The 27757-nt window shown below is 47.9% G+C and overlaps 1 protein-coding gene across 14 annotated transcripts in view; it reads right to left on the bottom strand.

Annotated features, from left to right (window-relative positions):
* ADGRB1 (adhesion G protein-coupled receptor B1) overlaps nucleotides 1-27757 on the bottom strand; it is a 281572-nt gene that overhangs the window by 53074 nt on the left and 200741 nt on the right. For 7 of the 14 annotated variants that reach the window (XM_048329201.1, XM_048329204.1, XM_048329208.1 and 4 more), the window contains 4 exons: nucleotides 13444-13547; nucleotides 12230-12325; nucleotides 5904-6006; nucleotides 1522-1672 (listed from right to left, as the gene is read on the bottom strand). In XM_048329201.1, coding sequence (XP_048185158.1) covers nucleotides 1522-1672; nucleotides 5904-6006; nucleotides 12230-12325; nucleotides 13444-13547 — 454 coding nt within the window. The remainder of the gene's footprint in view (nucleotides 1-1521; nucleotides 1673-5903; nucleotides 6007-12229; nucleotides 12326-13443; nucleotides 13548-27757) is intronic. The other 7 variants (XM_048329206.1, XM_048329207.1, XM_048329211.1 and 4 more) reach the window with 2 other exon arrangements.

Genomic DNA, 27757 nt, shown 5'->3' with positions numbered 1-27757 from the left:
GAAAGCTATTAGTCTGTTACATTTGATATCCCTGATGTTGCTGGAGTCACCAAGGAGGGATAAACATATGCATGAGCACACCCAGGCTCCTACAGCCTGTGCTCTGCAGGTATTGTGGTTCTGCTCCTGCTACACACAACCCCCCGATTTTAATAACACAATTTATTCTCCATTGTAAGCAAAAGCTTAGCAGGGAAAACTTAAAGGGATGAAGGTGCTGCAACGAGGACGGCTCCAGAATGAATCACATCAGGGTGCTTGGTAAGCACCAGAAATCTCTTGCCTGGGGTGAATTGTGAGGCTTCAGTAGTAAAATGAGACATTAACAGAGCTCAGCCACACTCCTTTTTTTTTCCTTTGCCTCCTCGCTTCTCAGCAACTTTTTGTGCTGCTGCTCCTTTCAAACACGCCCTTGTTATCGCTTTGAAAGCCCAGGTTTATGGGTTTGTATTTGTTTTCTACTACAGAATGCATCATTTAAGGCTAATAAATTAAACATACGGCAGAGGCAGAGGGAGAAAAATTAGTTGCAAGCATCTGCAGCAGTCTCATAGTTAATTTGTCTCCAAAAGGCGCTGCTGCCATGGAGACGGGATTTCAGGGTTTGCTTCACTCCAGGTTGCTCTGCAGAATCTTAGAACCATAAAATCAATAAGGTTGAAAAGACCTCGAGGATCATCGCGTCCAACCAGGTCCACCACTAAACCACGGCCCAAAATGTCACTTCTTCATGTGTTTTTGAGCACTTCCAGGGATGGTGATTCCATCACTTCCCTGGGCAGCCTCTTCCAATGCTTGGCTATCATTTCAGTGATGAAATTTTCCCTAATATCTAATCTAAACCTTCCCTGGTGCAGCTGGAGCTATTTCCTCTTGTTCTATTACTTTTACCTGGGAGCAGAGCCTGACCCCCACCTGGCTGCACCCTCCCATCAGGGAGTTGTGGAGTGCCAGAAGGTCCCCCCGAGCCTCCTTTTCTCCAGGCTGAGCCCCTTTCCCAGCTCTCTCAGCAGCTCCTGGTCCTCTAAACCCTTCCACAGCTCTGTTGCCATCCCTGGGCATCCTCCAGAACCTCAATGTCTTTCTTGTAGTGAGGGGTCCAAACCTGAGCCCACAATTTGAGGTGTGGCCTCAGCAGTGCCCAGCACAGAGGGACAATCCCCTGCCCTGGTCCTGCTGACCACAGCATTGCTGATCCAGGCCAGGATTCCCTTGGCTGGTACCATGTACCAGTGGAACACATCCAACACGGAGGGAGACAGACAGAGAGAAAAATAGAAAGCAAGAAACAGACCCAACCCCAGGAATAACCACCCCCAGAGCACCCTCTGAAACCTGAACTCGACTCCTCTGTTTTTGAGTGCACTGGGCAGGAGGTTCAACATCAGGGCTCTTGGCTGTGCTTTTTAACCATTTCAGCCCTTCTTGAAACCCTTCCAAGGGTTCCAAGAACCCTCCTGAGGAGCACTGGTCTCTCTTGTAGCCTGAACCTTCTCTGCTCCGCAGCCCCCGAGTCCTCACCCCATCCGAGACACAAGAAGCGCTTGCGGATGATGCGGTTCCGTAACCGGCCCGTCACGGCCATGTAGGACTGCCAGGCCTCGGTCAACACCCAGCAGAAAGAGGAGAGGAAGAAGAAGTGCAAGAAAGCCGCCACCAGCGTGCAGATCACCTGGAGAGAGGAGGAAAGGAGGACACGTGAGAGGAGCGGCAGGCGGAGAGAGCAGCGGGGAGCAGAGCAGAAGGTGAGGGGAGATGCTTCCAAACCAGGCTCTGGAACAAAAAGTCAGGGAGATCAGGACACGGAAATGCAGTTTAGGGGCGGGCAGGCTCCTCCACAAGCTTTGACCTAGCAAAGACCAAAGCTTTAAATTTAAATACTACCTGGAAATTGGCTGCTCTGAAGCATGAGCTCTAAGATAAGGCCAAGGTTAACACTTCAGAAGAATCGTGGAATTACAAAATTGTTTGGGTGGGGAGGGACCTTAAAGATCATTTAGTTACAACCTCCCCAAAACGGTCAGGGACACCTTCCACTAGAGGTCTGAGCACACGTCCCATGCTGGTGCTTTCTGGGCTTCAGCAGGATTTATTTAATTTCCAAAACATCCAAACTACTGCCACGATCCTTTCAGGGCAGGGGGGATGAAGTAGTTAGTAAACAGTGCACTAATCTCAGCTCAAAAGGTTTGCAAAGCACCACGTCCCTGGCAGCCCAGCCATGGAAATGAAATCTGAGGAAGGCAATTTGGATGGTGCCCCTGCCAGGGAAACAGCACTGAGTGAAAGAGCTAAGCCATGAGAGCTGCATGAAACCACGGCTGCCAGGGGCTGGGACAGGACTGCAAACATGAGGGCACAGCTGTCCAAAAGCACATAAACTACCAGCAGACAGGAGAGAGAAAATAAAAAAGAAAAAGAAAGAAATCCCCCCTAGATTAGAAAGAATTTCATAATGGTGAGCTCTACAACTTGGTGGGGAAATCTCACAAGGGAAATGCAGGCAGCTTAAGCCATTTAAAATTAAACTGGGGAAAGAACTGGCAAATGCATTATGAGGAACAACCCCAGAGTGCCAGGGAGATGGACTGGAAAGCTGACAAGCTCGTCTTTGTTTTAACTCAGCAAGGCCAAATCTTTCACTGGTGCAAATTGGTGCCGCTCTGTTTAACTCAGCCAGTTTTCCCCCATCTGTGAGCTGAAAACTGTGAATCAATGTACTCGAGAAGAAAATGATGGGAAGAAACTCCAGTGGCTCACAAGGAGAAGGGAGGGCAAATAGATTTTAAAAGTGACTCTGGAGGAAAAAAAAAAAAATGGCTTCAGGCATTTCGGGGAGGGGGAGGTTTATAATCAAGAATTTCTTTCCTTTGAGTGATATGGGCAAACACGGACTTGGCTTTACGGTCAATGAACCTTTCTCTTTTTTTCTCTTTTTTCAACCACCAGCATCTTTCAACCCAGAGCTCTCATGCAGAGAGTGGCTTTTATCATGATTTTATCGGGTCGCTCTAGATTCATGCACTGGCACCACCCGACGTTATCAGAGGCTGTGAATAAAAGCAAGACCGTGTGTTCTCTGAGATAGGAACTCTCTTTTTAATTCCAGATTTGCATTTGACACCAAGTCCCTCCGTATTCTGCTTAGAAGTGGATTCTGGATGTCAGATCAGTACAAATAACATGGCTCAACATGAAAAGGTCCAGTAATTTTCATATTTTACAAGAATCCTAAAAAAGGTGGTTCCTATTCATCAGCTTACAAACGCTACATGAAACAGCTACAAACAGAGGATGCTTCCTGGAATGGACTTTAAGAGATTGTTATTTTAGAAACCTGGGGTTTTTTTGGCTGATACCAGGTACAACACTGTTCATGTTGCCTTTTGGATTTTATTTCGAACCAACACAGTTCTTCCTTGTAAAAGGGAAAGAAAAGCTTTGCTTCACAATTTAACACCACAGAGATACATTTGGGTTGTTTTTTTTTTCTCAGATGAGGAGCTTTGATAGAAAGGGAGGAAGAGAGGAGGGGAAGACAAGAGAAATATGCACATCTCAGCTGGACCAGGATGAACCCATCGCCTCAAATGAACTTGGCCAACAGATAGGCAGGCAAATACTTGCTTCTGCAACCTCTGCTGCAGGTTTTCCCTTCCTTGTGGGGAAGACCAAAAATCCCCATTTTTGGGCTAAACACAGGGATATGATGTCCCAAGATCCAGCAGAGCTTGTCAGTCTGTCAAGGCCATTAGCCCTTGTTTTGCTTTGAGAGGAGAACTCTGTTCCCTTGCAGCACAAGCCTCGGAGACACGGCCACTTCCTGCAGCATCCCTTTCCTCTGTATCCCTGGATTGCTGACTGTAATTTTTTTTAGCCTTTTCCCAGGCCTTTCATCTTCAAAAAGCTTAGCAAATCCAGGCGTGGAATCTTGCCTTTGAGGTTACACGGATGGAAATCCAGGGAGAATTTGACATTTCCAGGGGAAGCCGATACCGCAGAAATCTCCTGGAGAAGCCGCAGTTATAAATCAATCACCAACATTTTAAGGCGCTCTGTTATCGATAACTGAATGTGAATAAAATCTTAATTTACGCTCCTTCGTCTCTCCTCTGTATAGTTTTCTTTCTCTGTTGCCTGCCAGAGACTGTTTACTAGATGGCTGAGAGGAAATCCAAGAATAACCTCGCTATTTCTGGGGTTTCATGCATATGGATGTGCAAAGAGCTAATCTGCCTCCTGCCATCACTGCCGGGAGCTTCAAATCCCCACCAACAGCTCCGACCGTGAACTCACAGAGTCATGGGACAAAAAAGCACCAGGGAGAACCTGGGTTCATAACTGGGCTCTGGAGGGGGTGGGACAGGAGGAACACATCCAGCTCCTGTCCTGAGGTGAAGAAGAATCACCCAAGAGGAGGTCCAGCCATGGTTTGTCCTGTTGAGCATCCCTCAGTGTTTCTTTCCATGGAAAGAAGCTCCCAGCACACGTTTGGTGCGACAGAAACCACCACCAAGGAAAGCAGGAGCTTGGTTCACCCTTTCTCCACCTCCTGCCATCTATGTTGGCAATGAAAGACAACTCTGCTCTGGAAAAGGAATTTCTGAAGGGCACTTTGTAGCAGGAGCAGAGTTGGCTGCTTGTTTCCACACTTCTCCACACACACACAGGGCTCCAGCAGCTGGAAAGCTTTTCCTAAAACAACCTAATCCTAACCCAAAAGGCCTTCCATAGAAATAAGTCTGTGATTCCTTAAATCCTTCAGCTTCTCTGCAGGAATCATAAAATCATAGAATAGGTTGAGTTTTGGGAGAGACCTTAAAAATCATCTTGTTCCAACCCTGTGACATGGACAGGAAGATTTTCTCCTTGCCCCAAGCCCCATCCAACTTTGCCTTGAACACTTCCAGGGATGGGGCACAGTTTCTCTGGGCAACCTGCTCCAGTGCCTCATCACCCTCACAGGGAAGAATTTCTTCCCAATATACTTCCAGAAGTGACACCACGTTCATGCTGCCAAAGCAGGGGCTCAAAAACCCAGCTGGTCACTGGTTACTGTTAAGCAGTAACTAATTTTTGACTTCTGATTGCGATTTTGGCAGCAGAAAGAGTGGAGGAGGTGTGTTGCTTCACGTTTTTTGACTCAACAGTTATCATGGTTTGGAGCATTTGGGAAGATGGGAAAACTTACAACAGGAAAATACTAATGGTGAGCAGTGATTTGTCATGCCAGGGGATCCTGAAAGTGCTGGAGCTGGAAAAAAGTCGTGGAGGCAACACATGCCTCTCCAGCTGGGTCTGTGGGAAGAGAGCAACCAGTGCTCATGGCTTGGAAAACCACGCTGGGTCTTGCCTGGACTGCTGGAATCACTCTGGGATCTGCTACGAGTCCCTCATGGCCCTGCAGCGCTCACAGTGCATCTGGCAATGCTTCCCATCCCCAAAAAAAGGTTGGACAGTTTTGTGTCCGTGTTCACTAACATCTGCCAAGTACTTTCAGCTCAGAGTATAAAAACTGCTGGAGAAATAAATGTAAAGCTGAGAGGTTGTTTGTTTGGGGTTTTTTTTTAAAGCTTTTTCTCAATCTGTCTTTGTAATTTTTTTGAAAATAAAACGGTTAAAGCCTTGCAAATCACCACGCTTCTTCACCGTGCCATGTGCCAGCTACTCTAGGCAGATATTCAAAAATATCACATTGGTTTTAATCAAAGCCCTGAGGATGCTGACAAATTATCAAAGAGAGAGCGAGAGAGAAAATTGAAATCTGCCATTTAGCCATGTCTTTGACATGTCGCTAATTAACAGATGGAGGAAAAATGAGGAAGCGCTGCCTGAATGGATCATTTCAGTGCTAAATCAGGGGGAAAGCAAACAAATAAACAAAGCCCCAGCAGATCCCTTACCTTATTCCGGGTCTGGGTCTGTCCGATCAGGATGAGGGCGTTGGAGGAGATGATGGAGAGGCAGAAGTTGATGAGGATGACGGAGCGCTCCGAGCGGATGTACCTGCAGCGAGAGAAGAGGGAAGGGAGACCCACCCTGTCACAGCCTGCCCTGGGTGACCTCTGAAAAGCAGCAATCCAGGCCAGGCTCTACAGAATTGCCAATTTCCTGCAGATTTTATGTGCTAGACAGACATGAACAAGGCGGGGAGGGAGGGGGAGAAGATGTCTCCATCATCCCCCATCAATGCTGGAGTTAGGAGCCAACAAACGAGGGGCCAGCCTAGTCTGAGCCCCTCCTAAAACAGTAGAGCGCTGCAAATCTTCATCAGCTCTGCCCGCTTGGAAGGGGGGGGGGGGCTTGAAAAGGAGCTTGAAAGAAAACGAACAGGCAACACACGGAAAAGATTCCCAACCAAGAAGAGCCACAGGCATGCTGGCGATGGAAGCAGATTACAAACACATGCGCCTCGACAACAAAGTGTGTGTGATTCAGCATTCCCCTTCCTTTAGCCTAACAACCCCTCCTGAGGTGAGAAGTTGTGAGAAGCATTTCTGGCTTTTAAAATATTTTTCTTTTTTTTTTTTTTTTTTTTTTTTTTGGTACCACTTCCCCGAACTAGGCCAAATACGTAACTGCAGCTGTGGGTTTGGGACATCAGGGACAGCAGTGAGGGAGCTGTTGCCTTCAGCACCTTGCAGGAGCCAGCAATTTGTCATTTCTCATTTGCAGCGCAGCACCAAGCTGGCTGCCAAGGTAAGCGCACCACAACCAGTTCAAACCACTGGCTACGGAGGGAAACTTCTTTGAAGGCACTTTTATGTACCCAGTAAAATGAAAAGGGAACTGCAGGAGTGCAGGTCCTCAAGGATTGACTTGAGATCTGACCACACCAACACTCACACACGTGAATTATCTCAGAGATGCTGCAAGTGCCCTGCCTGAATGCCAGATGAGTCGAGAGGAGATGCTGATGCTTATATAAATTAGAAACAGATGTATTAATCAACCAGCTCATCCCTGGAGGCTAATGCAGGATTATTTCCTATATTCCAGCACATCAACAATTTATGTTGGGAATTTAATTTCATTAATTAATTTTAGCAAGAGCGAGTTGGTCGTGCCTTGGCTGCAGAGTTTTGAGTTTCTGATGAGGAGGGCAGGATGGGTTTACTGCACATGTGTGTTCTGCCAAGGGTAAATGTGTGCTTTAGACCTAATGAAGGCTGTGAAACTTTGATTTTTAACTTTGCCTTGAGCCGTACCTTCATACAAACATGAATGGTGAGGCTATGCTTTCCTGAATGCAAAAAAAACAAAAACCCAAAAAACAAAGGTAGCATGAATCCCTACTTACTCAGTTGAAAATCTGGTTTATAGGAAGTTCTCCCTGAAACTCTCCCAGCCCCAGAACAGGCTGCAAAATGTAGGATCCCAGCTCAGCAAGAAACTGGGTTGACAGGCTGCAAAATGAGCTTCTGGTTCCGTTCACAGCCAAGCTGAGCCCAAATTTCCTGACTTCATTGGGCTCCATACAATGCTGGGCATCGCCTGGACCCTGCTCCATTTGCGGCTGGAGGGTACTGAGAGATCAAACTTCTTGTGCTTTGATTGTGTGAAGTAAAACATCAAATCTCCAGTCAGCAGCTTCTAAGGGGTAGAAAGGGAGATTTGGACTCTGTCCCGGTGGGAAGGAGATGGAATAAATCTGTGTAGCAACACCCTGATCCCACTGCTATTGACATGAACTTCTAAGTCTCCACTGGTCAGAAAAAGGAAAAAAAAGGACTTGACCATAAATCTGTATTTTAATGTAAGGGGAGATAATCCAGCTGTCTTAAGACTTTTCCCCCCCTTAAGCCCCCTTAAACCAGCTCTCTTTTTCCCTGCTTCTCTTCACACCCTGAGAATTTCTCTTGTTCTCCAGATCCCTGAACCTCCAAAGAATGAGATGTGGGTTGGCAATGAACAGAATCAGAATAATTTAGGCTGGGGAGAAAAAAAAAAACCTCTCAAGTTCCCAGTCCAATCCTATGCCCAAAAAAAGGACTGATTTCAAAGTCAGATCAGGTTTCTCAGGGCCTTGTCTGATCAAGATTTGAAAATCACCAGGAACAGAAACGCTACCACCTCTCTTGGCTGACTGATTATAGCACTAAACTGCTTAACTTAACTGCTCTTGTGGTGAAGGATTATTTTGCTTTATATCCAGCTGGGTCTTTTCCTGCTGCAGCTGGTGCCTCTAGACCCTTCCCTGCCTACCTCTGCAAGTTGTTTGACTGCTCCATGACTCCTCCTTAACAGCCTCCTCTTCTCCAAGCTTGCTGCCTTTGCCTCCTCTGACATTGTCCAGCTCCCTCAGCGTCCACTGGACTTGCCCCCATGTGCTGGTATCCCTGGTATTGGGGGAATCCAGTACTGGGCACCTTTCCCAGACGTGGCCTTAGGAGTGTCAAACATTGTCCAGGTTGTTAAAGAAGACATTAAACAATGCTGGCCACTGTACCAACCCTGGGCAGATGTGACCAGCTCTTGATTAAGCTTCAAACCTTTGACCATTACCCTGAAATCCTGCAGGAATTCCATCCAGCTACTAAGCCACCCATCCAGTGCATAATTGCACATTTGGAGGCTGTGTTAATGGCCTTGGTAATGTCAAAATCCACACCAGCTGCTTCCCCCCACTGTCCACGTAACCAGTCACCCCATCCCAAAAGGGAAACAGGGCAGCCAGGCACAATCTGTGCTCCACAAATCCTTGCTGCCTATTCCCAATCACTTTCTTGTCCATCATGTTGCCTGGAAATAACCTTTAGAGCTACGTGCTCTTTAATCATCCCAGGGGCCGTTCAGGTTGACCAGTCAGTTGTTCTCTGCATCCTTCTCCTTGCCCTTTTTAAAGGTGGGTGTAACATTTGCCTTCTTCCAGCCTTCAGGCAGCTCCCTGGATGACAGACAGTGGCTCCACAGTCACACCAAACATCTCCCTCAATGCATCCTGTTCTGCTCCATGGATCAGCAAATGCCCAGATAACTAGAACTGTCCTTGTCTCTCTTTTCCTTGGCAGTGGGAAGCATTTTCTTCCCTGGATTCTGCCTCGTGTAGGAATTTGGGTGCCTCAGAGCCAACCTTGCCAGCAGAACAAGGCAAAAGGGCACTGGGTACCTTCACCTTTTCAACATCCTTATCCATCAGGCTGCTTGTCCCAATCAACACCAGGCCAACACTTCCCTGGGAAATCCTTTGGTGCTGATGCACCTACAGAACCCATTCTTGATGCCTTTCACATCCCTGGCCAGTTTCAAATGCAGCTGAGTTCTGACCATTCTAATTCAATCCTGCATTCCTGGGCAATTCTTCCAGAGTCCTCCTTGGTAGCCTGACCTGGAATCCCAGCATTTCCTTGTTAAGTTTCTGCTCAGTCAGAATGCTAAGAAGACCTCCTGCCACGCTGGCTTTTTTCCTTCCATTTCCTCTTCTCCAGCACAGGATGCTCCACAAAAAGCAATCACCATTCCTCTCCAAACCCTCTGGCCAAAGAAGTCAGGAACTCGTATCAGAGGGGGAAAAAGCATAGAATTTGATGGGTTTTGCTCAAAAACACATCAAAACCAGAGTTGCTCCAGGATGCTGCCTTGCTACCCCTCTGCTGATACATGGACTACTTATCAAAATATGCTGTTCTCAGCCATAAAACCAGGGAAAACTCACTGCTAATTTAGGGAACTTCTGCTCCAGCCTGTGTCCTACAATCATAGAATATCCTGAGTTGGATGGAACCCACAAGGATCAGCAAGTCCAACTCCTGGCCTTGCACAGGACAACCCCAACAATCCCAATATGTGCCTGAGAGCATTGTTCAAACACTCCTTGAGCTCTGGAATATTTGGTACTGTGACCATGCCCAGAGGAGCCTGTTCCAGTGCTAAGCCACCTTCTGAACAAAGAAACTTTTCCTGATATCCAACCTAACCCTCCCCTGACACAGCTCCAGCCATGTCACTGGTCACCACAGAGGATCCCCACACACTGCAGGAAGCCCTACACGAGCTGAGACAGATGGAAAAGGTGGGAAAACCCCGCAGTCTGTTTCTCTGCCCCCATTAGACTCCTCTCCACAAACACTGAGTCACTGCTGCTTTCTCACCGTGTGTACACACATCCCTCTCCACACAGCCACTTACTCATCCCTGCCACCTCCCACCAGGGCCAGGAGCGCCTCAGCATCCCCTCAGCATCCCCGGCACAGGCAGAGCTCCTGCGTTTAAAGCAAGTGTTAACAGCCCCTCGAGAGCTCATTGACAGCCACTCAATCAATCCTCGGGAGTGAGAAAAGCTCGGGCTGTTCTCTAGCAGTGATGCAGCACTCACCCAGCTGCTGCCAGGGACAGAGATCTGCCATGCCCCACATGCTGATGGGCTGGTGGATGAGCTGCTCGATAGCAGGGATCGATCCCCGTGCTACGGAAAGGTCGCTGACTCCAGAGGCTGTTGAGCCGCAATGAGTTCAGGGATGGAAAACACATCGGGGCACTCCTGAAATACCAGCGTGTCAAGGAGCAGCTTGAAAAGAGGAGTCATTTCACCTGTTCCGACCCTTGAGGGGTTGGGTTTTTTTCCCCTCAGTTTTTCATTTCCATGCCAGTTTTCAATTTTTTCTTGCGATTCCCGTCTTTTTCCACAGGGGTGGTGGAGCACATGGCCCACACACAGATCGTGCCTCCAGCTGTGACCCAGGACAGTCAGTGCCGAGATGGAACAAGGTCACTCCACTTCTGTGGCCCACTGTGTCACTGACCCCTCTGTCGAGCCTGCTAATAAGGCCAGAGATGCACCATCTGCAGCAGAGATTTTTGCAGCCATCTGTCTGCTGGGAACTGGAGTGAGGCCACCAACAGGCCACCAACAGCCGTCGAACAGAAACAACTTCCAGTTTCCAGCGGGGCTGTGCCAAGTTGGCCGTGTCTGAAGTGATCACTCACCTCAAAAAGCTCGTGCCATTCATGCCAGTGGCTGAGTAGGTGCCACCAAGGAGCAGCCTTTATTTGGGGGTTTTCAACAGGGAGTGGAGGATAAATTCATTTCCTCCCTGATACACAGCCTGAAGCTGGGATCACCTCCCTGTTACTCTGCCCCCTTTTCTTCACCGTGTTCCTCTCCCTCTTTCTCACCCTCCCCTCCTTTCTGCTTCCCATATATACAAACAAACCCTAGCTGGGCAAAATTCTGGGAAAGCTTCCAGACTGTCAGCCTCAGTGAGCTTATTCATCAGGAGTGTTTCCTACTCAAGCTGGGTCTATGGATGCATGCTCCAGATGCCTTTGTCCGGAGTTCTGAATGGGAAATTTCCCGGCCAAAGCTCTCCGAATCAGCTGAGCTCTGGTGAGTGCTCTACACAGAAGATCAGGCAGCCAGGACATGAGGAATTTCTCCCCTGCACGGTGGAAAAGAACCACTTTGATGCTGCTCCTGTGTTTTAGGGACAATAGGTTGGAATAATACTGCTGATTCCATTTCTAAGCACTCCTCCAGCCGCTGTCTATCAGAATAGACAACATTTAGGGCAAAAAAAAAGTGGGAGCCAGGAGATAATGTTGAATACGATGTTCCTGAGACCCTTAATAGGAAAGCACATTCACGTCCAGCAGCTATGCCTAAAATAAAAAGGACACACAGAGCGCTCAGGGCTCAGCCACGGGAATGCTGTGAAGTTTGGAAAACATGAAAACATGATCTACAGAGAAGAAATGAAACGAACTCAGCGCACCAAAGAGAAATTCTAGAGATCACTTGATCATGCTTTACAAATATTTACACAGAGAGACTCAGGATAGAGAGCCCTTTAATCAAGATATAGCTGGTCTCAGGATCACTTGGAAATGCATGTCCATCCTTGGCTAGCTCAGAAATACCCATTCAAGCCTCCCATAAACATTTCCTCCCATTCCTGCTGATCATTTTGGGTGTAGGCATAAGGCAAAGAGTGGAATGAGAAATTAAACAGAACATATTTGAAACAGGTCAGGCAATTTACTGTCCTCAATAACAGTAAATATTGGAGGTGGGGGGGGGGGGGAGCACAGTCCTGGAAAAAAATACATCATGTTATTCCAAATGGCTCTGGCATGCTCCAAACTGATTCAACCTCATGTCTGAGCTTGGGCTTCAGATCCTGACCCTGTTTCTGATAGGAAAGAGAGGGTGAGGCTCGAACGCTTGCTCTTTAATCTTCTATCCTAACTTTCCACTTGATCCTGACACCAGTGACCCCAGTAAGCCACCTACCGGCGCTGCTCAGTGCCGCCCAGCCTGAGGAAAAGCAGGAGAGGACAAGGACTTGAGCACATCCAATGATACCCCAGGCACGGAAAAACCTGAGTTCTAGATAAACGTTATCATGATCAGTCTTCAGCTGCCAAAATTAACCAGCCACTATGCACTGTCACAGTATCAACAGAAAAAAGATGCATTTTTGCTCAGTTTTTACTCTCTTGTTTCTTTCCTCTATCAAAACGTAGAAAAAGTTATCTCAGTTCAATCTCTAAATGGAATTTACCCTTTCCTTCCTGCTGAGAAGAATCACTGCACAAAATAAGAGCCTCACACTGATCCCTTCTCCCAAAAGGATCACCAATAACACCCAACTGTATTCCCTGTAGCCACTCCATTTGGATCTCACAGACATTCACCTGGTTCTGATTTGTCTTTGCTTGGCATCGAGCCATGAAGGTCTCAGCGTGTTTGCCTTGGATTTAGGAGAGACGTGGATCTCACAGGACAAACTCAGATCTTGTTCAAGGCAATTCAGGGAGAAAATCCCTTGCACACCTTGGGTCCTCCAGCTTAGAGTCATCACAACATATCAAACAGGGGCATGGGCCAATTGTTCATCAAAGCTTTGCTTCAAAATCACTTCAGCCTCTATAATTTTATGTTCCACCTGACCTGTGTACAGGAGCTGTGAGCAATGGGCTGTACTGGGGGATCCCATATGCACTTGAAGCTGAAGGCAAAACGTAGCTAAAAGGCTGGGGAGTTATTTAGATGATGTGGTTTAACATCATTAAGCTCCTGAAAAGTTCTGTCAGTTCTTCAGGCCAGGTGTTTTCATGGCAGGTCACGGAGGTTTGGATGTTCCCAAAGAATTACCTTGCAGCAGCATCTGCCTGCCGAGAGGCCGTGCGTGTCCACCTCGCCTCTGACAAGGTTTCCTGGGGTACACAAAGGCATCGAAACCAGCACGAGGCTTTTGGAAATGGAACAATGTCCCTACATGGGGGCATGGCCCTAATTTCACTCTGCTAATTTCTCTGGCACTGAAAGGAGAGAATAATGCCAGCTAAGCCACCAGGATGACTTTCTGCAGGCCCCACTCGTTCCCAAACAGTTCCTCCTCAAGCACCAGACACCCAAAACCACAGAGCAAACGTTCCAGGATCCGTGTAGGTCAAAAGACAGTTACTTTCCCCAAGAAGAAGAGAAGAGAATGAAAGCCATACCTCCAAACAGAGACATAAATGATAATCAACAGCAAAAGTGTCAGCGAGGATACTCCACAGCCTACAATTAACGTGACAGAAGGGACCAGCACCTTTTCCATGTTCTGAAAGAGAGAAAGTGAGACATTAAAAAATAAGCTCGGCCAGTTCTAGCAGGAAAATTTCATGGCAAGGACTTTCCCGCCACTTGCTGGTGTGTCCACTCAGCTGACCTTCACATCGCACTGTGCATACAAATAAACACGCAAGGAGAGCAGGATCTGTTTCTGCTTGACCCAGTTGGTTTTTTTAGGACCTGATTCTGCTCCCACAAACCAGTGTCAAGTGTGGGTAATAATTCTGATATCCACGGAAGGCAGGCATGTGAAAGGTGTGGGTTATGAGAGGAGGAGCAGGCCCTTCCTATCCAGTGTGAAACTGGGGAGATAATTAATGAAGCAATAACAGAACAATTACAAACAAGCTCTACTGGGATGGCGGTGATGAAGGGTGGAGGATGAAAAGAAGGTGAAAATTTTCCACCAACCACAAACATTCATCTGGAAAAGGATGAAATAAAGCAAGAGAAGGAAAAACAAGACGTGTATCCTCCCCAGGGACCCACCATCCATCAATTCACTGCTCTTACACTACCACACAAGTGGTAGTGTAACACAAGGCGTTTTTGCATAGAAGGGGATCACAGAGGCTGGAAAACCTGGTGTAGAATGGTTCTTTTTTCCTGATTGAACATAAAAGAACATCAGCTCTTGCAACATCAAGAGTAAACCCACGCTGTAACCTCTCTAATGGAGTTCTCTGCATCCTGTGGCTGTAACTACCCAACATCTGCCACTCTGGTATCACTGAACTCACCCTGTCCTCAGCTCAGACTGAGGAGCTCAATCCCACTTGGCTTTCTCTGCTGCAGGCTTTTTTTTTCCCCCCAGCACATTTCCCATTTCCACATCAGTGATCTCTGCTGGCAGGAAGGCAGAGAGAGGCAGAGCCCCACCGAGAGCAGACACCCAAGAACCCTCTATTTAGGGTGATTACACCACTTGCAGAGGAGAGGGAGCCCAGTCAAGGTTTTCATTAGATCGGCACAGCACCAACACCTAACGCCTCACTCATGGAGATGAGACGGTTTCTGACACAGCAAGGGCTTAACACAGGAGATAAAAAAAAAATTAAAAAACGTAAATTATGCATGGATTTGGGAATGAAACAGGTAGTCCTCTAATGCCTTGACTACACTGTCCTGTTGGCAGGCATGAGTCTGCTCAGCCTGAACCTCCAGTCAGAGGGATGCCATGGAGCTGAGGCTACAGCAGCTCTGTTCCAGGATACTGAGCCTTCTGCAAAGCCAGATACCTCAGGCAGGGCTCAGTGCTGGGCTTAAATGGAGCCTGGCCAGCTCAGCACATGGGCAGAGCAAACCTCTGTCCACTCACTCAAGGCCCACAGTCACTCCAGGGTTACTCTACAGAGCCCACCACAAAAAGAGATGAACCACCCCGATACACAGAGGTCTGAGCTGAATTATCGCTGAATTTTTAAGGGCTTGGGAAAATCCTCCTTATCTGCTTATTTTGAACAAGGGCACCTCTCACAACTGGGGGGAAATAATGAGGAACTAAACTTTCACCACACCACTGCAAGGAACCCCATGGCAGCTGGCGGGAAGGATGGAACAAGAACTTCCAAAATTTAGTGACACACTGCAGAAGCCTAGAAAATAAGGGGATTAACGTGAATGACTCAAACATGGATGGTCATGGAGCCAAGCAAGGGTTGTTGGCAATAAGACACTGTGAGCAAGAACAGGATGTGGCTGGAGAAGGGACCATGCACAGGTAGGGGCAGCACTTTTCTGAGAAAAACATCCAGGTTCTGGCTCCTGGAGATTGGCACAACAGCACAGTGCAGGCTCAGGAATGAGGTCGAGAATAGGGCATGGACTGTAGGAGGGATCAAGACCACCCGAGATCCCTGAAGGCTCTGACCCATTTCCACACAGGTCTAGAAGAACAAGCTGTGCATGACAACTGATTTGCATACAAAGAGATGAACTTATCACCAGAGCAGAGAAAACTTCTCTGTAAAAGATACTCCCTGCATGCATGGGCACCCCAGGACCCTGGACACCCCATCAGCTGGATCAACACTGGAGCCAGCACTGGAGCCAGCATTGGTGATTTCTCTTTCTCCCTTTCCTTGTTTCTCCTTTGTTTCTCTCTCCCCCTCTTTAATCCCTCTCCCTTTTCCCTTCCACTCTACCCCTTTATCCAAAACCCACTACTGTGTGCCTGCACCAGATCAGGGACTAACCTAACAATTTCCATCTGTAACTCATTTATAAAACTTGGGAAGATTTTGTGGCCACTCTGACTTCTGCCATTCCTTCTGACCAAAAATTTGGGGTGCTTCCTTCCCCTGAAGGGTGGGATGTCACATGCATTCAATGGCTTGAATGCCTAGCCGGCACCCAAAGGTGTACAGGTGGTCTGAGGGATCTTCACTGGGTGCACACCAGCTACGGACAGGAAACCTGAGCCTCACCAACCCATCCTGCATCTTTCTCCACTTCGAGATTCCCACAATGCTCATGAAAAAAATGTTTCAGCTCACCAGTGGATTCTTCCCCTAAACTTTTACAGATACTTGGATCACTGCAATTTTTAACTCCTAGGACTGTGCTCCCACCCTGAGAATTTACTCCTGCCAAATATTCAAGCAAGGTTAGAAGCAGTTTTTTGGGAACGAGGTAAACACAAATTTCAATGAAAATATCAATGCTTTGATTTTGTCTTCCATCAAACAAAATCGAATTTGGACATCATCCAGGCAGGGTGAGTGCTGATACTGCATATTTTGCTCCTTATAAATTGAAACATGGAAGGGACTCTGATTTAGTCAGGTTGGGTGTGGGAGAGATGGATGCAATGTCCTGTATGAAGCCACAGCTTTATTTCTCCCCCCTGCAGAATCCTGGTGGACAACAGCCCTGTCCCACTTCAGAGACACATGGTTGTGATAAAAGCACTGTGGAACACAAGATACTCAGCCGTGGATGGCTCCTTGCTTGCTCTCTCCAAGCTCTTCCCCAAGCCTCTCCCTCTCCCTGTTCCCCCCTTATGGCAATTTGAGTTCACATCGCACAAATGGTGGCCTGGGATGAGCATCGATTGTGACATTTGATTTAAGTAGGTCTCATTTCACTGACTTTTCATGGGTAACTGGATAAAAGGGGGGGAGGAGCTCCATTAAAGCAAAGAAAGACGGACATGTAACTCGTTCCTAAACCATCCGAGGTTCACCAAGGGAATGCAGTTTGCTTTTTGAGAGATGAGCAGGCTGCATCCCTAAATCCCAACATAGCAACCCCAGCTGTCCTCCCTTCCACATCCTCCCTGATATCCCTCCACCCTCAAAGACCTCAGATTCTCTCACTGCCTTCCCTACCCATTGTCCCACATCACCCAGAACCCTCTCCTAGATCCTGCAGCAAAGTAAGGATCTTCTGCATGGACCATGCCTAGGTCAGATATTTGCTCCTAGACAAGGCATTACACAAATGACAACTGGTCAAGCTTAAGCCAGGCTTTGGGGTAATAACTGATGTCCATCTGCAGTGCATCCCACAAAAAAGACCCTGATCTGCACCTCCTTCTTTGTCCTACAAATTTTCACAAATGCCGTGTCTAGCAGGATTTTTGCTGAAGAGACGCCATGAAGCTCATCCCTCCAGCCTCCAGAGAAGGAAGGATTGGTGCAGCCCTGATGGGATTTTTGTTGGCATCAGGAAGGTGGATAACCACAAAAATCACAGGCTGCAGGAAGAAGAGGAGCTTGCTCCTTTGGGAATAATCAAATCATTATGGTTGGGATAGACCTTTAAGATCAGCAAGTCCAACCATCAACCCAACACTACCACCATGTTCACCACTAAACCATGTCCCCCAGTGCCACATCCGCGTTTTTTGATCACTTCAGGGATGGTGACTCCAGTATTTCCTTGTTTCAATTCTTTACAACCTTTCCCATGAAGAAATTTTTTCCTAATACCCAATCTAAACCTCCCCTGGTGCAATTTGAGTCCATTTACTGTCATCCTAAATAAGTCCCAAAGACTTAAACCCCGTATCTTAAGATTCTGCTTTCTTCCTTCATTACTAAGGTTTCTTTGTCCTCCCCATCCTCCTTTCTCTATCCACCACATCTTCCCTTCGGCAAACAAATCACCATTTGTTTTATTTTTTTCTCACTAATTAAACCCCCTGACAGAAGGTGGTTGGATGCTGTAGGATCTGAGCCTTGCGAGGGAAATTTCCTTAAAGAAGGAAAAATGGGAAAATCAAGGTTGGTTTAAAAAGCAAAGATGCTGCCAACAGAAAAATGTCAAGGTAAGAGAGGGAACAGTCCTGTGGGATTTTTCCAGCATCACAGCTGAGGACAAACTGGTTGTTTGCAGAAGACAGGCCAGGAACAGGATCTCCACCTGCCTGGACTAGAGGTGGTCCCAGAGAGGAACTGCTGAGAGGGGTCATCCAAAAACCCCCAGAAACACGGACAAAGCTGTGCCTGTTTGGAGCTGGAAAGGAAACTTTTCCCTGGGCCAATGGGGAACAGAGCAGGTTGTTCTGAGTCGAAAGGGCTGAGATTCTGTCACCAGGCATGGCAGGGGAGGAGGGAGGCAATCAATGACATCAGCCAGGATGGAAATAATGAGCGCTGCTGCCTGGGGCCACTCGCTGTCCTGCCACCTCATCGCTCTGCCTGGCAGGGCAGAAGGACACTCCTCCTTTCCTTTACAATTTCACCTTGCTTCCTTCTTTTTCCTTCTCTTCCTTGCTCCCTAATTTTTGCTCTCCTTTGTCTTCTCTGTCTCCCTTCCTTTGGCTATTTCCCATGGCATATTCTGCCTTTTCTTCTTGCTCTTAATGCATTTTTCTGGCTCTCCGCCTTTCAAATTCTCTGCATTTCTCCCTTTCCTTCTCTGGCTTTCTGCAGAACGCTGTGAAAAGCAACTCGATTTGAGCTGTGCTTTTTCCATTACCCAGCTCTGGCTCCAGGGTCAAACAGGCTCCAATTAGAACAAAGTATTTCTTAATGCTGTGCAGTTTGCCCCAGACCTTACAACCAAGCTGTTCTTTCTGCTTTTTCCATCCTTGATACCAAGAAAGGCTTAAACAAAGTATTTATAGGCACAACATCACAACAGTAAAGTCACCAAAAAATTAAATTTTCCAAAATTAAACACAGGCACACGAGTTTGGAATTTGGGGGGCGGCTGGGTTTTGTTTGGTTTTAGAAACGTGTTTGCTCTTCGTAATAGTTGCCTTGAGCCTGACTTCCTCCACATTTGAAATTAAAGATTCATGAAGACAGAGAATTGCAGAAGCACCGGTTGCAAGGGACATCTACAGCTTTACAACCCAATCTGCCACTTGGAGCAGGACCACCACTAACATCAGGTGAGGTTGGTGATGGCTTTGTCTGGATTTGGGAATTCTCCAAGATGGAGAGCTCCCATCCCGCTGGTGCCCATTCCAGAGCCACACCTCTCCATTGGTGACATTGTTTTTCCTGAGGTCACACAAGGGGAGGTTTAGATTGGGTATCAGGAAAATTTTTTTCACTGAAAAGCTTTGGAACAGGCTGCTCAGGGATGTGATGGAATCTCCATCCCTGGAAGTGTTAAGAAAATGCCTGGATATTGCACTTAGGGACGTGGTTTAGCCTTGAATGTGGTGCTACCAGGTTAACGGTTGGACTCAACAGTCTCGGAGGTCTTTTCCCAACCTAAATTATTCCCTGCACCTCCCGAGCTACAGTTTGTATCTTTCTCCCTTGTTAAACCACCAGGCACAAGTGAGAGGAATTTGGTTTTATAATTTTTGTAACTGTCCCACAGGCTGTGATCAGAGTGCCCTTTACATCTTTGCAAGACAAGCAAATCCCTCTCCCTGCCCTCACAGGCAGCTCAAAGCAATGAGGCTCATTCCACTCTCCTGACACAGAACTGGACCAGCTGGGTGGGATTTACTCCAAGAACTGCACAGGAATGGTTTTGCTGTGCCACTGGCCCAGAGGCTTTTCACCATTCCTGTGAAGTTTTTTTAAGCCAAGTTTTATTGATTTCACTGCTGGTTGGACAACTCTTATCAAAGCAGGGAGAGTTGTTAAAATTGCTGGAAAATAGCGCTTTTACCAGGACTTACAGAAGCAAACAGCTTCCAGAACAAAAGGGTGCATGTCAGTGCTGGAGAAAACAACTCAGGAGGGTAGAGTGACCAAGAGGTGAATCTGCTCTTGTCATCTGCCAAAAAACCACTGATTTTTTTAATCCCTAATTTGGTCAGAGTCAGGACTTCTCATCCAGGCTCAGGCCCTGTGGATATCACATTTATACTTCATTGGGATGGGAAATGCCCATGTACCCTGTGCCTCCTCAAGGGAAGGCTCAGTTTTCTCCCCCTGGACCAGCAATTTCTTGCAGTGATTGCAAGACAGGGAGAGAGGCAGAGCAGGACACAAGCTCTTCTTGGTGGATGTCAGGGATTTAGGGAAGACAGGATTGGGCCAGGGGGAAAAGGAGATTTTTTTAGTGGGTCAGCACTGTCAGAGGGTCTACAGCACTCACTCAACTCAAAGCAGATGAGCAGTGAGGAGGGACCAAAATATTTCTTTTTTTCCACAGAATAGTTTGGGTTGGAAGGGACCTTTGAAATCATCTCATTCCAACCCCCTGCCATGGGCAGGGACACCTGCCACTATCCCAGGTTGCTCCAAGCCCCATCCAACCTGGCCTTGGACACTTCCAGGGATGGGGCAACCACAGCTTCTCTGGGCAACCTGTGTCAGGGCCTCAGCACACTCACAGGAAAAAGTTTCTTCCCAATATTTGATATAATTCCACCCTCTTTCAGTTTAAAGCATTCTCCCTCATCCTCTCACTCCATGCCAGCAAATGGCAGTGCCCAACAACCCAAAATATAGTTCCATACTGGCTACTAAAATTAACTCTATCCTGAATGAACTCTTTCTCCACCTTTCTTATAGCACTTCACACATTGAACAATCAAAATAAGGTCTCCCCAGAACCTTCTCTTCTCCATCATTTAACCTCTGAGAAGCGCTTTGAGGTCCCTGCATGAAGGGATCATTAATAAATCATCTTTTCACACCTTCTTTCTGGAAGATGTGACACCTTCCCAGCTCAGCCCCTGTCACTGCGAGCCAGATCTGGAGGATTTCCACCTCGCTTTGCTTCCCTCGTGACAAAACTTCCCATGTCAAAGCTAATAGTGACCCATTATCAGGAACGCAGTTGTGGAGCTCAGGGCTCTTTTTATGTTATTTGGCTGGTCAAACAGGCAATTCTGTGTAATTACAGCACACAAAAAACACCCAGAGAGACGTCTTAACGCGCTACTATTTATTAACAACCGCTAAGTCTTCAGCGGGTATTGAGTCCGCTCGCAAGATACAACGTGACTATTTGCTTTTAGTAAACAGCCTTGATGAAGTTTTCAGGGCAGAGGAGTGGTCACGCAGCCTCTCCTTAATGGGAACTGTCAGGATAATTTCCTCCAGGCTGGCAGGGAATTACAGGAGTTAACAGTGGGCATTATCTACCTGCCAGTCAGCATCGCCATGGTCAGCTCGCTGCTGCTCTGGAACTCCCAGGCTGCTCTCCCAGTGCCTCAACGTCCAGTCCTGATGTCAAGCATGGACAGATCAAGCTCATATTAATGCTGAAGACCACTCTCCTCCTGCCCAGGCAGCTGTCCCCAGCTGTCCCCAAACTTTTTCACCATCATTCCTTAAAACACTCTACGCTTTATTCGCTCCCTGTCCTTTCTGACTGCACCTCGTTTGGCCAAGCTACTGAAATCCCAGTTTTATGGAGCTCTGAGAAGACCCTTGAGTCACTCTGCATCCCTCTGCCAGCTGTGGTTTGGGAACCAGCGTGTGGAGCCAGGGAACGCCAAGGAGGAGAGTGGGGTCTCTTCCCAGCTCGCCTGCAGGTCAACTGTGGACATGCAGCTCCATCACTTAAGCCAATTTTTTCAAAGGCCTCTCAGCTGATCTGATTTAGGTGGCCAACACTGACTTTATCTTCTCAGGGGGCCTATTTTGATGTCCTGGAAATGGAAGGGAATAATACTGCACTCCATCTCTCTTCCAAAACTTAATTCAGCTTAGATTCCTGCTGTGTGCAAATGCCTCAGGAGGTTCCTCGGGCTGTGTCACAACAATCAAGCACCAGCACCTTATTCTCTGCTCTGCAGGACCTTTGGGAAGGATGGAGGAGAGACAGGAGAGAGCTTTTGGCTTAACTGTTTGTGAGCTGGTCAGATGGCACGTCTGGTTTTTAAACCTTTGCTTTTCATGCAGATGGAAGGCTTGTTCTGTTCCAGCCTTTCCCTTTAAAGCATACTGAAGAGAAAATAAAACCATTTTCCACAACGAAGCTGGCAATAATCAAAATGGCCAATTCCTCCACAGGCATGAGCTCTTTGCTGCTGAGAAAACAGGGGCAGAAGTGAACTTTAATCAGGTTGTGCAGCAGCACTGACAAAGGCACTGCGGTAAACAGCAAACCTCAATCTCCCCATGTCAGTCCTGGAAAATCAAATGCTCCAGGATCCACTCCACTGCCCTGAGATGAGGTGGTACAATGCAGGTATTCATACAAACATTCAAAACAGAGGGGACTTGTCCATACTGCTCAGTGCAACATTTATTCTCTAAAACTCCTTGAAATGAGGTGAGGGTCAGCTGCTTCTCGCAGGCAAATAATAATAGGACAAGGGGAAATGGTCTCAAAATGCACCAGGGGAGGTTCAATTTGGATATTAGGAAAAATTTCTTCATTGAAAGGGTGGTTAAGCATTGGGACAGGCTCCCCAGGGAAGCGGTGGAGTCACCATCCCTGGAAATCTTCAAAAAAAAAGTAGATGTGGCACTCTGAGATATGTTGAGGGGGTGTGGTGGGATATGGTTGAAGGCTGGACTTGAGGATCTCAGAGGTCTCTTCTAACCTGAATGATTTTGATTCATGGACCGTACCATGTCCCGAAGGTTGCTGGTTGCCACAAGCTAAGACACATCCAGGAAGCATTATAAAAACTAAATATTAGGGACAATTACAGGAGCTGCTAGAGCTGCTCTTGTTCTAGAGCTGCTCCTGCCATGGAACTTGCAATTATTATCATTAGCATAATAATCACTGTTACTACTACCACTATTAGCGTTACTGGCATTATTTTACCATAGGGACATATGCTCTGTAACTACTTTAAAAATGAATCTTCTTCGCTGCTCCTTCCTGCTTGGAATTGTCCTTTCCGTGTGCTACACAGAGAACAACCAGTTCAAATTCCATAACTGACTCGGAGGCTCATTGCCCTCATCCCTTGTAGCTTCCCAGCTGAGCACCTTGCAGGGAAATGTGGTAAGATTTACACGCAGCTAAAATAAAATAAGTCCATGGCAGACTGGGAATGGAAAATGAGAGTAGAATCCAGACTGTGTTTATCCTGATTTAAGCTGTATTTTGGTTCCATGCCAGGCGACAGCATTTCACCAAATTACTCCAAACCAGCCTGCTGTTTGTTTTACACTATCAGTGGCATGCTGGAGAGTGGTGCCAGGCCAGCAGCTCTCCCCACAGCGTGGGCAAAACGTTCCTTCCCCATTCTTGTGCATCCTGCCCTTTGGAGAGACCCGCCTGAGGAGTGGGGGAACACCTGAGGTCTCAGTGTCTGCAGGATGGCTCCTGCCCAAGATGCTCAGATCACCCATCTGCCGACCATCACGGAGAGCAAATATCCACTCTCCCTTTCCCCTTGCCTGTTGAAGACCAGTCCTTAAGAAAAACCTTCCTCCAAAGCACAAGGAATGAACATTTGTGCATAACTTCACAAGCCATGCCTGAAGCATCTCTTAAACCTGCCTTTATCCAAGTTCCTTTAATTCAGAGAATCACAGGATATCCTGAGCTGGAAGGGACCCCTGAGGATCATCGAGTCCCAACTCCTGGCCCTGCGCAGGACACCCCAACAATCCCTTCATGAGCCTGAGAGCGTTGTCCAAACGCTCCTTGAGCTCTGTCAATCTCAGGGCTGTGACCATTCCCTGGGGAGCCTGTTCCAGTGCCCAGCCACCCTCTGGATGAAGAATCTTTCCCTGATATCCTGCCTAAACCTCCCCTGACACAGCTCCAGCCATTCCCTCAGGTCATACCACTGTCACAGAGAGAAGAAATTGGTGCTGCTCTTCTGCTTCCCCTCATGAGGAAGCTGCAGACCCCGAGGAGGTCTCCCCTCAGTTTTCACTTCTTCAAATCTTAATTATTACTTGCAGATGCTCCCATCTCTCACTATTCAATCACTGAAGATCCCTGCCCTGGAAATGGCTCCTGACCCAAACTAAGGTTGAACCAACAACCTTGACGTAAAATGTCCCCAGCTCACTGCCAGTCCTCAGAGGCTTTCAGGGGCTTCTTGGCTTAGAAAAGAAGATGAAGGGATTTCAGCATTTGGGTTGTTCTGCTGTTATGAGGATAATGACAGCTTTATTCCCATTGCAATCTGAGGAGCCCCTGGGATCCAGTGTGCTTCCATCCCCAGCTGCTTGCTGGGGAATCACTGGTGTAAATATCCTCTATGTGGAGCAGTGATCTCCAAGCAGCCCTCGAGGAATCAGCTTCCAACCCCAACCCCCAACTCATTCACAGCTGAGTGATTGGAATGTGAAGCTGCAACAGCCCCTGGATTTACAGCTGTACTGAGCTGATATAAACAAAATCAAAAGTGGCCCCAGAAGTCGGATATTCCCCACCTGGGGAGAGGCTGGCATGATTGCCATGTTTAAAAAGAGGAAAAAGAACCATTTGTCATGGAAAATGAAAGCGTTGTCTCACTCGTGGGAAAAGAGCGGAGTCATTTTGCTTTCATGGATTTATTGAATATATTCTGAATATCCTTGTGGTGAGCAGGGCAGGTAGGCAGCGAGCAATGGAGCTGCAGACTGAGTTCTGGCTGGCTGTTATCACACCCTGCACAGCATCAGTTTCTTCATCAGACACTCCTCACATTTAGAGGGACGTTTCGAGCTCATATACTCCCAGTTACAACTCTGACATTATTTTTTCCACACATTCCGCCCATTTTCCCTTAAAGATTACCAAAATCTTGCCAGGAGGTTTATGCATTCAGCTATTAATTGACGGCAAAAGTGTGAAGGGCACAAACCTTTCATAAACTGCTTCAATTTGGACTTAAATGAACATAATAATAATGACTTATCCATTTCCTACCGCATGGCAATTTAAGGGCAACCTCAGCCTTTGGGCAGAGCATAAAGGGCTCAGAGGTGAAGCAGATTGTCAAATTTACCTAAAGAATGGCATTTCCAGGCCAAAGTACAACAGAGATGGGTGCGGAATAATGGAAGAAAGACAAGCAACACGCAACAGTTCGCCTGACTCTTCCAAGGCACCATGCTCAGTCCCTGAAGTGCTTTGAAAGGGAAGATAATCTCATTTAGCACTAATTCTGATTCCCACCCCACGAGCCCATGAAACCCAGCCTCCAGCACCCACTCGTTACCATTTTCAAACGAGCCCCTTTGTGATGCTCCCACGCTGTCCTCCTGCCTCGGGAGAAGCTCCCTGAGAACCCCCTCGAAAGCCACCCAGAGCTTCAAACCTCCCCTGTAAAGCCCTGCCTGGTGCAGGGCCCACAGCCCAATCCTGGCAGACGTGCGGCGACTTTCCGCGGCTCACCATGACTAATGCCCTTGTGCTGTTTACACGGGCCCCCACACCCGCCCCCATCCCGGCATCTCAGGGCTCCAGATGGAAAATTCAGCTGAATTTCCCACACTGCTGGGTCAGGGTGGCTTTGTGGCTCAGCGCTGAGCAGGCTGAAGTGGTGCTCTCACAGCTGAAGCCTCCCCGGGTGGCACAGCGGTACAAATTGCAGGTTCTAAATAGGAGATGACAGTGGATCGACAGCTACAGGTGGAAGTGGGAAGTTGTGGACAGACTCGGTGATTTTTGGCTTCCCCACCTGCCTCCAGCCCATTCCTCCACCTCCCACCAATGTACTGCCCCTCTGCCACGTTCCTCCCTTTATACACAGCAAGGCACAGACACGAAGGGGATCTACATCACAGAATTCCAGGTAAGAGAGTGGAAAAGACCTGACAAGCTCAGCTCACGCCTCAGCCTGACGCAAAACCATCAAATCCACCCCCAGCCTCTTCAAGAAAACCTTTGCTGATGGAGTCTGGGCTCTTGACAATCCCTGCAGTCGGAAGGTTTTCCCTTGTGCCTGAATTAAATCTCTCACTCTGCAATTTGAGCCCAATCCCCAGCAGACACAGAAAGCAGATTATTCCCTTTCCACAGCCACCTTCAACCCATTTGAAGATTATCATCCTCTTTCCCCTCAGTCTTTTTCCCTTGAGGAAAGAGCCAAAATGTCTCACAGAGCTCAGCCATCAGCGTGGAGGCACCACACCAAACATCTCTGACACATCGTCCTCTCCCACACGCCCTCCCACACTCTGGGCCGTGCCAGTCATCCTGCCTGGACCCAGAGCAGAGTGATCCCAGGCAGGTAATGCTCCCCCACTTGGTTCACATTTCTGGCCCTCAAATCTGCTCGCAACTGAGGCTGAGCGCTGCTTTCTGAGCTTGTAGGAAAGGGGAAAGTGGGAACTGGGAAGACCCTGGTGTCCTGGCTTAAATCCACACCTCCTTTAGCAGAGCACTAAGCTGTGGCAGGGTAATAATAGGGCAGCTGTCACACTTATTAAGCTGCCTTCATGGCATCAAGCCATTAAGCACTGCAGCTCAGAACAAGCACCAAACCCCTCAGGAACGCCTGGACACGCAGGATCCCAGGCATTCTCTGGGAGGCCTTAATCTGAGCTGAAGACGAGGGACCAACCCCAGCCCTGCTCTGCTCCTGGGGTCACTTGGTTAATGCCAGTGCCGCTCTTGCCTTTCCTTTCCACTGAAGGGTGAATTTGGCTCGGCATTAGTCATGTTCAAGCACTGAATCCCACAACGGCTTTAAGCTCTCAGACACTTGATCCTGCTCCTCTCCCACGTCCCTTCAGAAGGGGAGATACAGGAGGGTGATGCAGCATTTGCCTGCAGGAGAGTCCCTGCCAGGGCTGCGCCGAGCTCGCCGGCTCTGGCTGGCAGGGGCAGAGCTGCAGCCCCACGCTGCTGCAATCCCACCAGCCGGAGTTTTGTCAAGAGTTAAAGACCTGGGCGAATCCACCAGCGCTGAGCAGGAACTCGGGGAGGGAAGCTGTCAGCTGGGAATATCTCCCCAAGTACCCAACGGATCGACAGACAGTGGAATCCGCAGGCAGCCGCCAAGGAGGTGGGATGCTGGATGACTGCTTATTATGCTGAGCCAAATCCTCCTATTATTACCTCCTGTGCTACCTGTCTTCTTTTAATATATTCAAGTGTTGTCTCTGCTAGAAGCACAGCACAGCGCTGAGAGGGAATTCCTGTCCCACTCGTCTCTCATGCCTTGCCTGTGTATGTTCCAATATCAATCACTTATTTGCTAATGGGATCTTTTATTAGGTATCTGTGTATGGCACACAGCAGTGGCAATCTCCAGTCAATTCTCTCAGCAGAATAACAAACTCAGGCTGCCTCTGGCACCTGGAGCACACCACAAGCTCCACCAGTGATCCCCTTCCCCTTAAAACCCAACATAAATCACCTGTACATTAACTCTGAGACGTCTCCAAACTCAAATGAGATTTATCCCGAATTCACTCTGCAGCACAAACTGACAGACTCTGTGTCAGTGTCAGAGCAACCCTTTTAAAACCTGGTGATTTCCAGCAAAGCGACAGTGTAGGGACACAACCCGGTGCCTTCTGTTAAGAGGGCACTTTGGGAAAATAATGGACTTCTTTTAAGGGGGTTAAACCGTGGGTTGGCCCGTTTGGCCCACTAAGAGCATCACACATTCTGCCTCCTTCCTAATCACATTATGAGAGAGAGTAGGAGGGGAAAACTGTCTGCCCAGCTGGTTCCTACCCTGCCTTCTCCATTCTATCCATGCCTGCTGAAACTCAGGAGTGCTAAACTGGATTTAGTGAAAAGAGCCTCCCTGCTGAGCACAGCAAAGAGCAGCCCGTGATTTACAGAATCACCTCCAGGCTGCCATGGGCCTCGGGGAAAAGCACCCCGGAGAAAACACAGCAGTTGCTCCCGCTGTGGAGCAGGAGATGGGCAAAGCCCAGAAATCCCCAGCAGCACTTAGACCACATCCTTCCCCAATCC

This window comes from Corvus hawaiiensis, chromosome 26, assembly GCF_020740725.1.
Source record: "Corvus hawaiiensis isolate bCorHaw1 chromosome 26, bCorHaw1.pri.cur, whole genome shotgun sequence".
NCBI lineage: Eukaryota > Metazoa > Chordata > Aves > Passeriformes > Corvidae > Corvus > Corvus hawaiiensis.
Note: the sequence above shows the minus strand (reverse complement) of the source record. Positions and strands in the feature narration are given on the sequence as shown.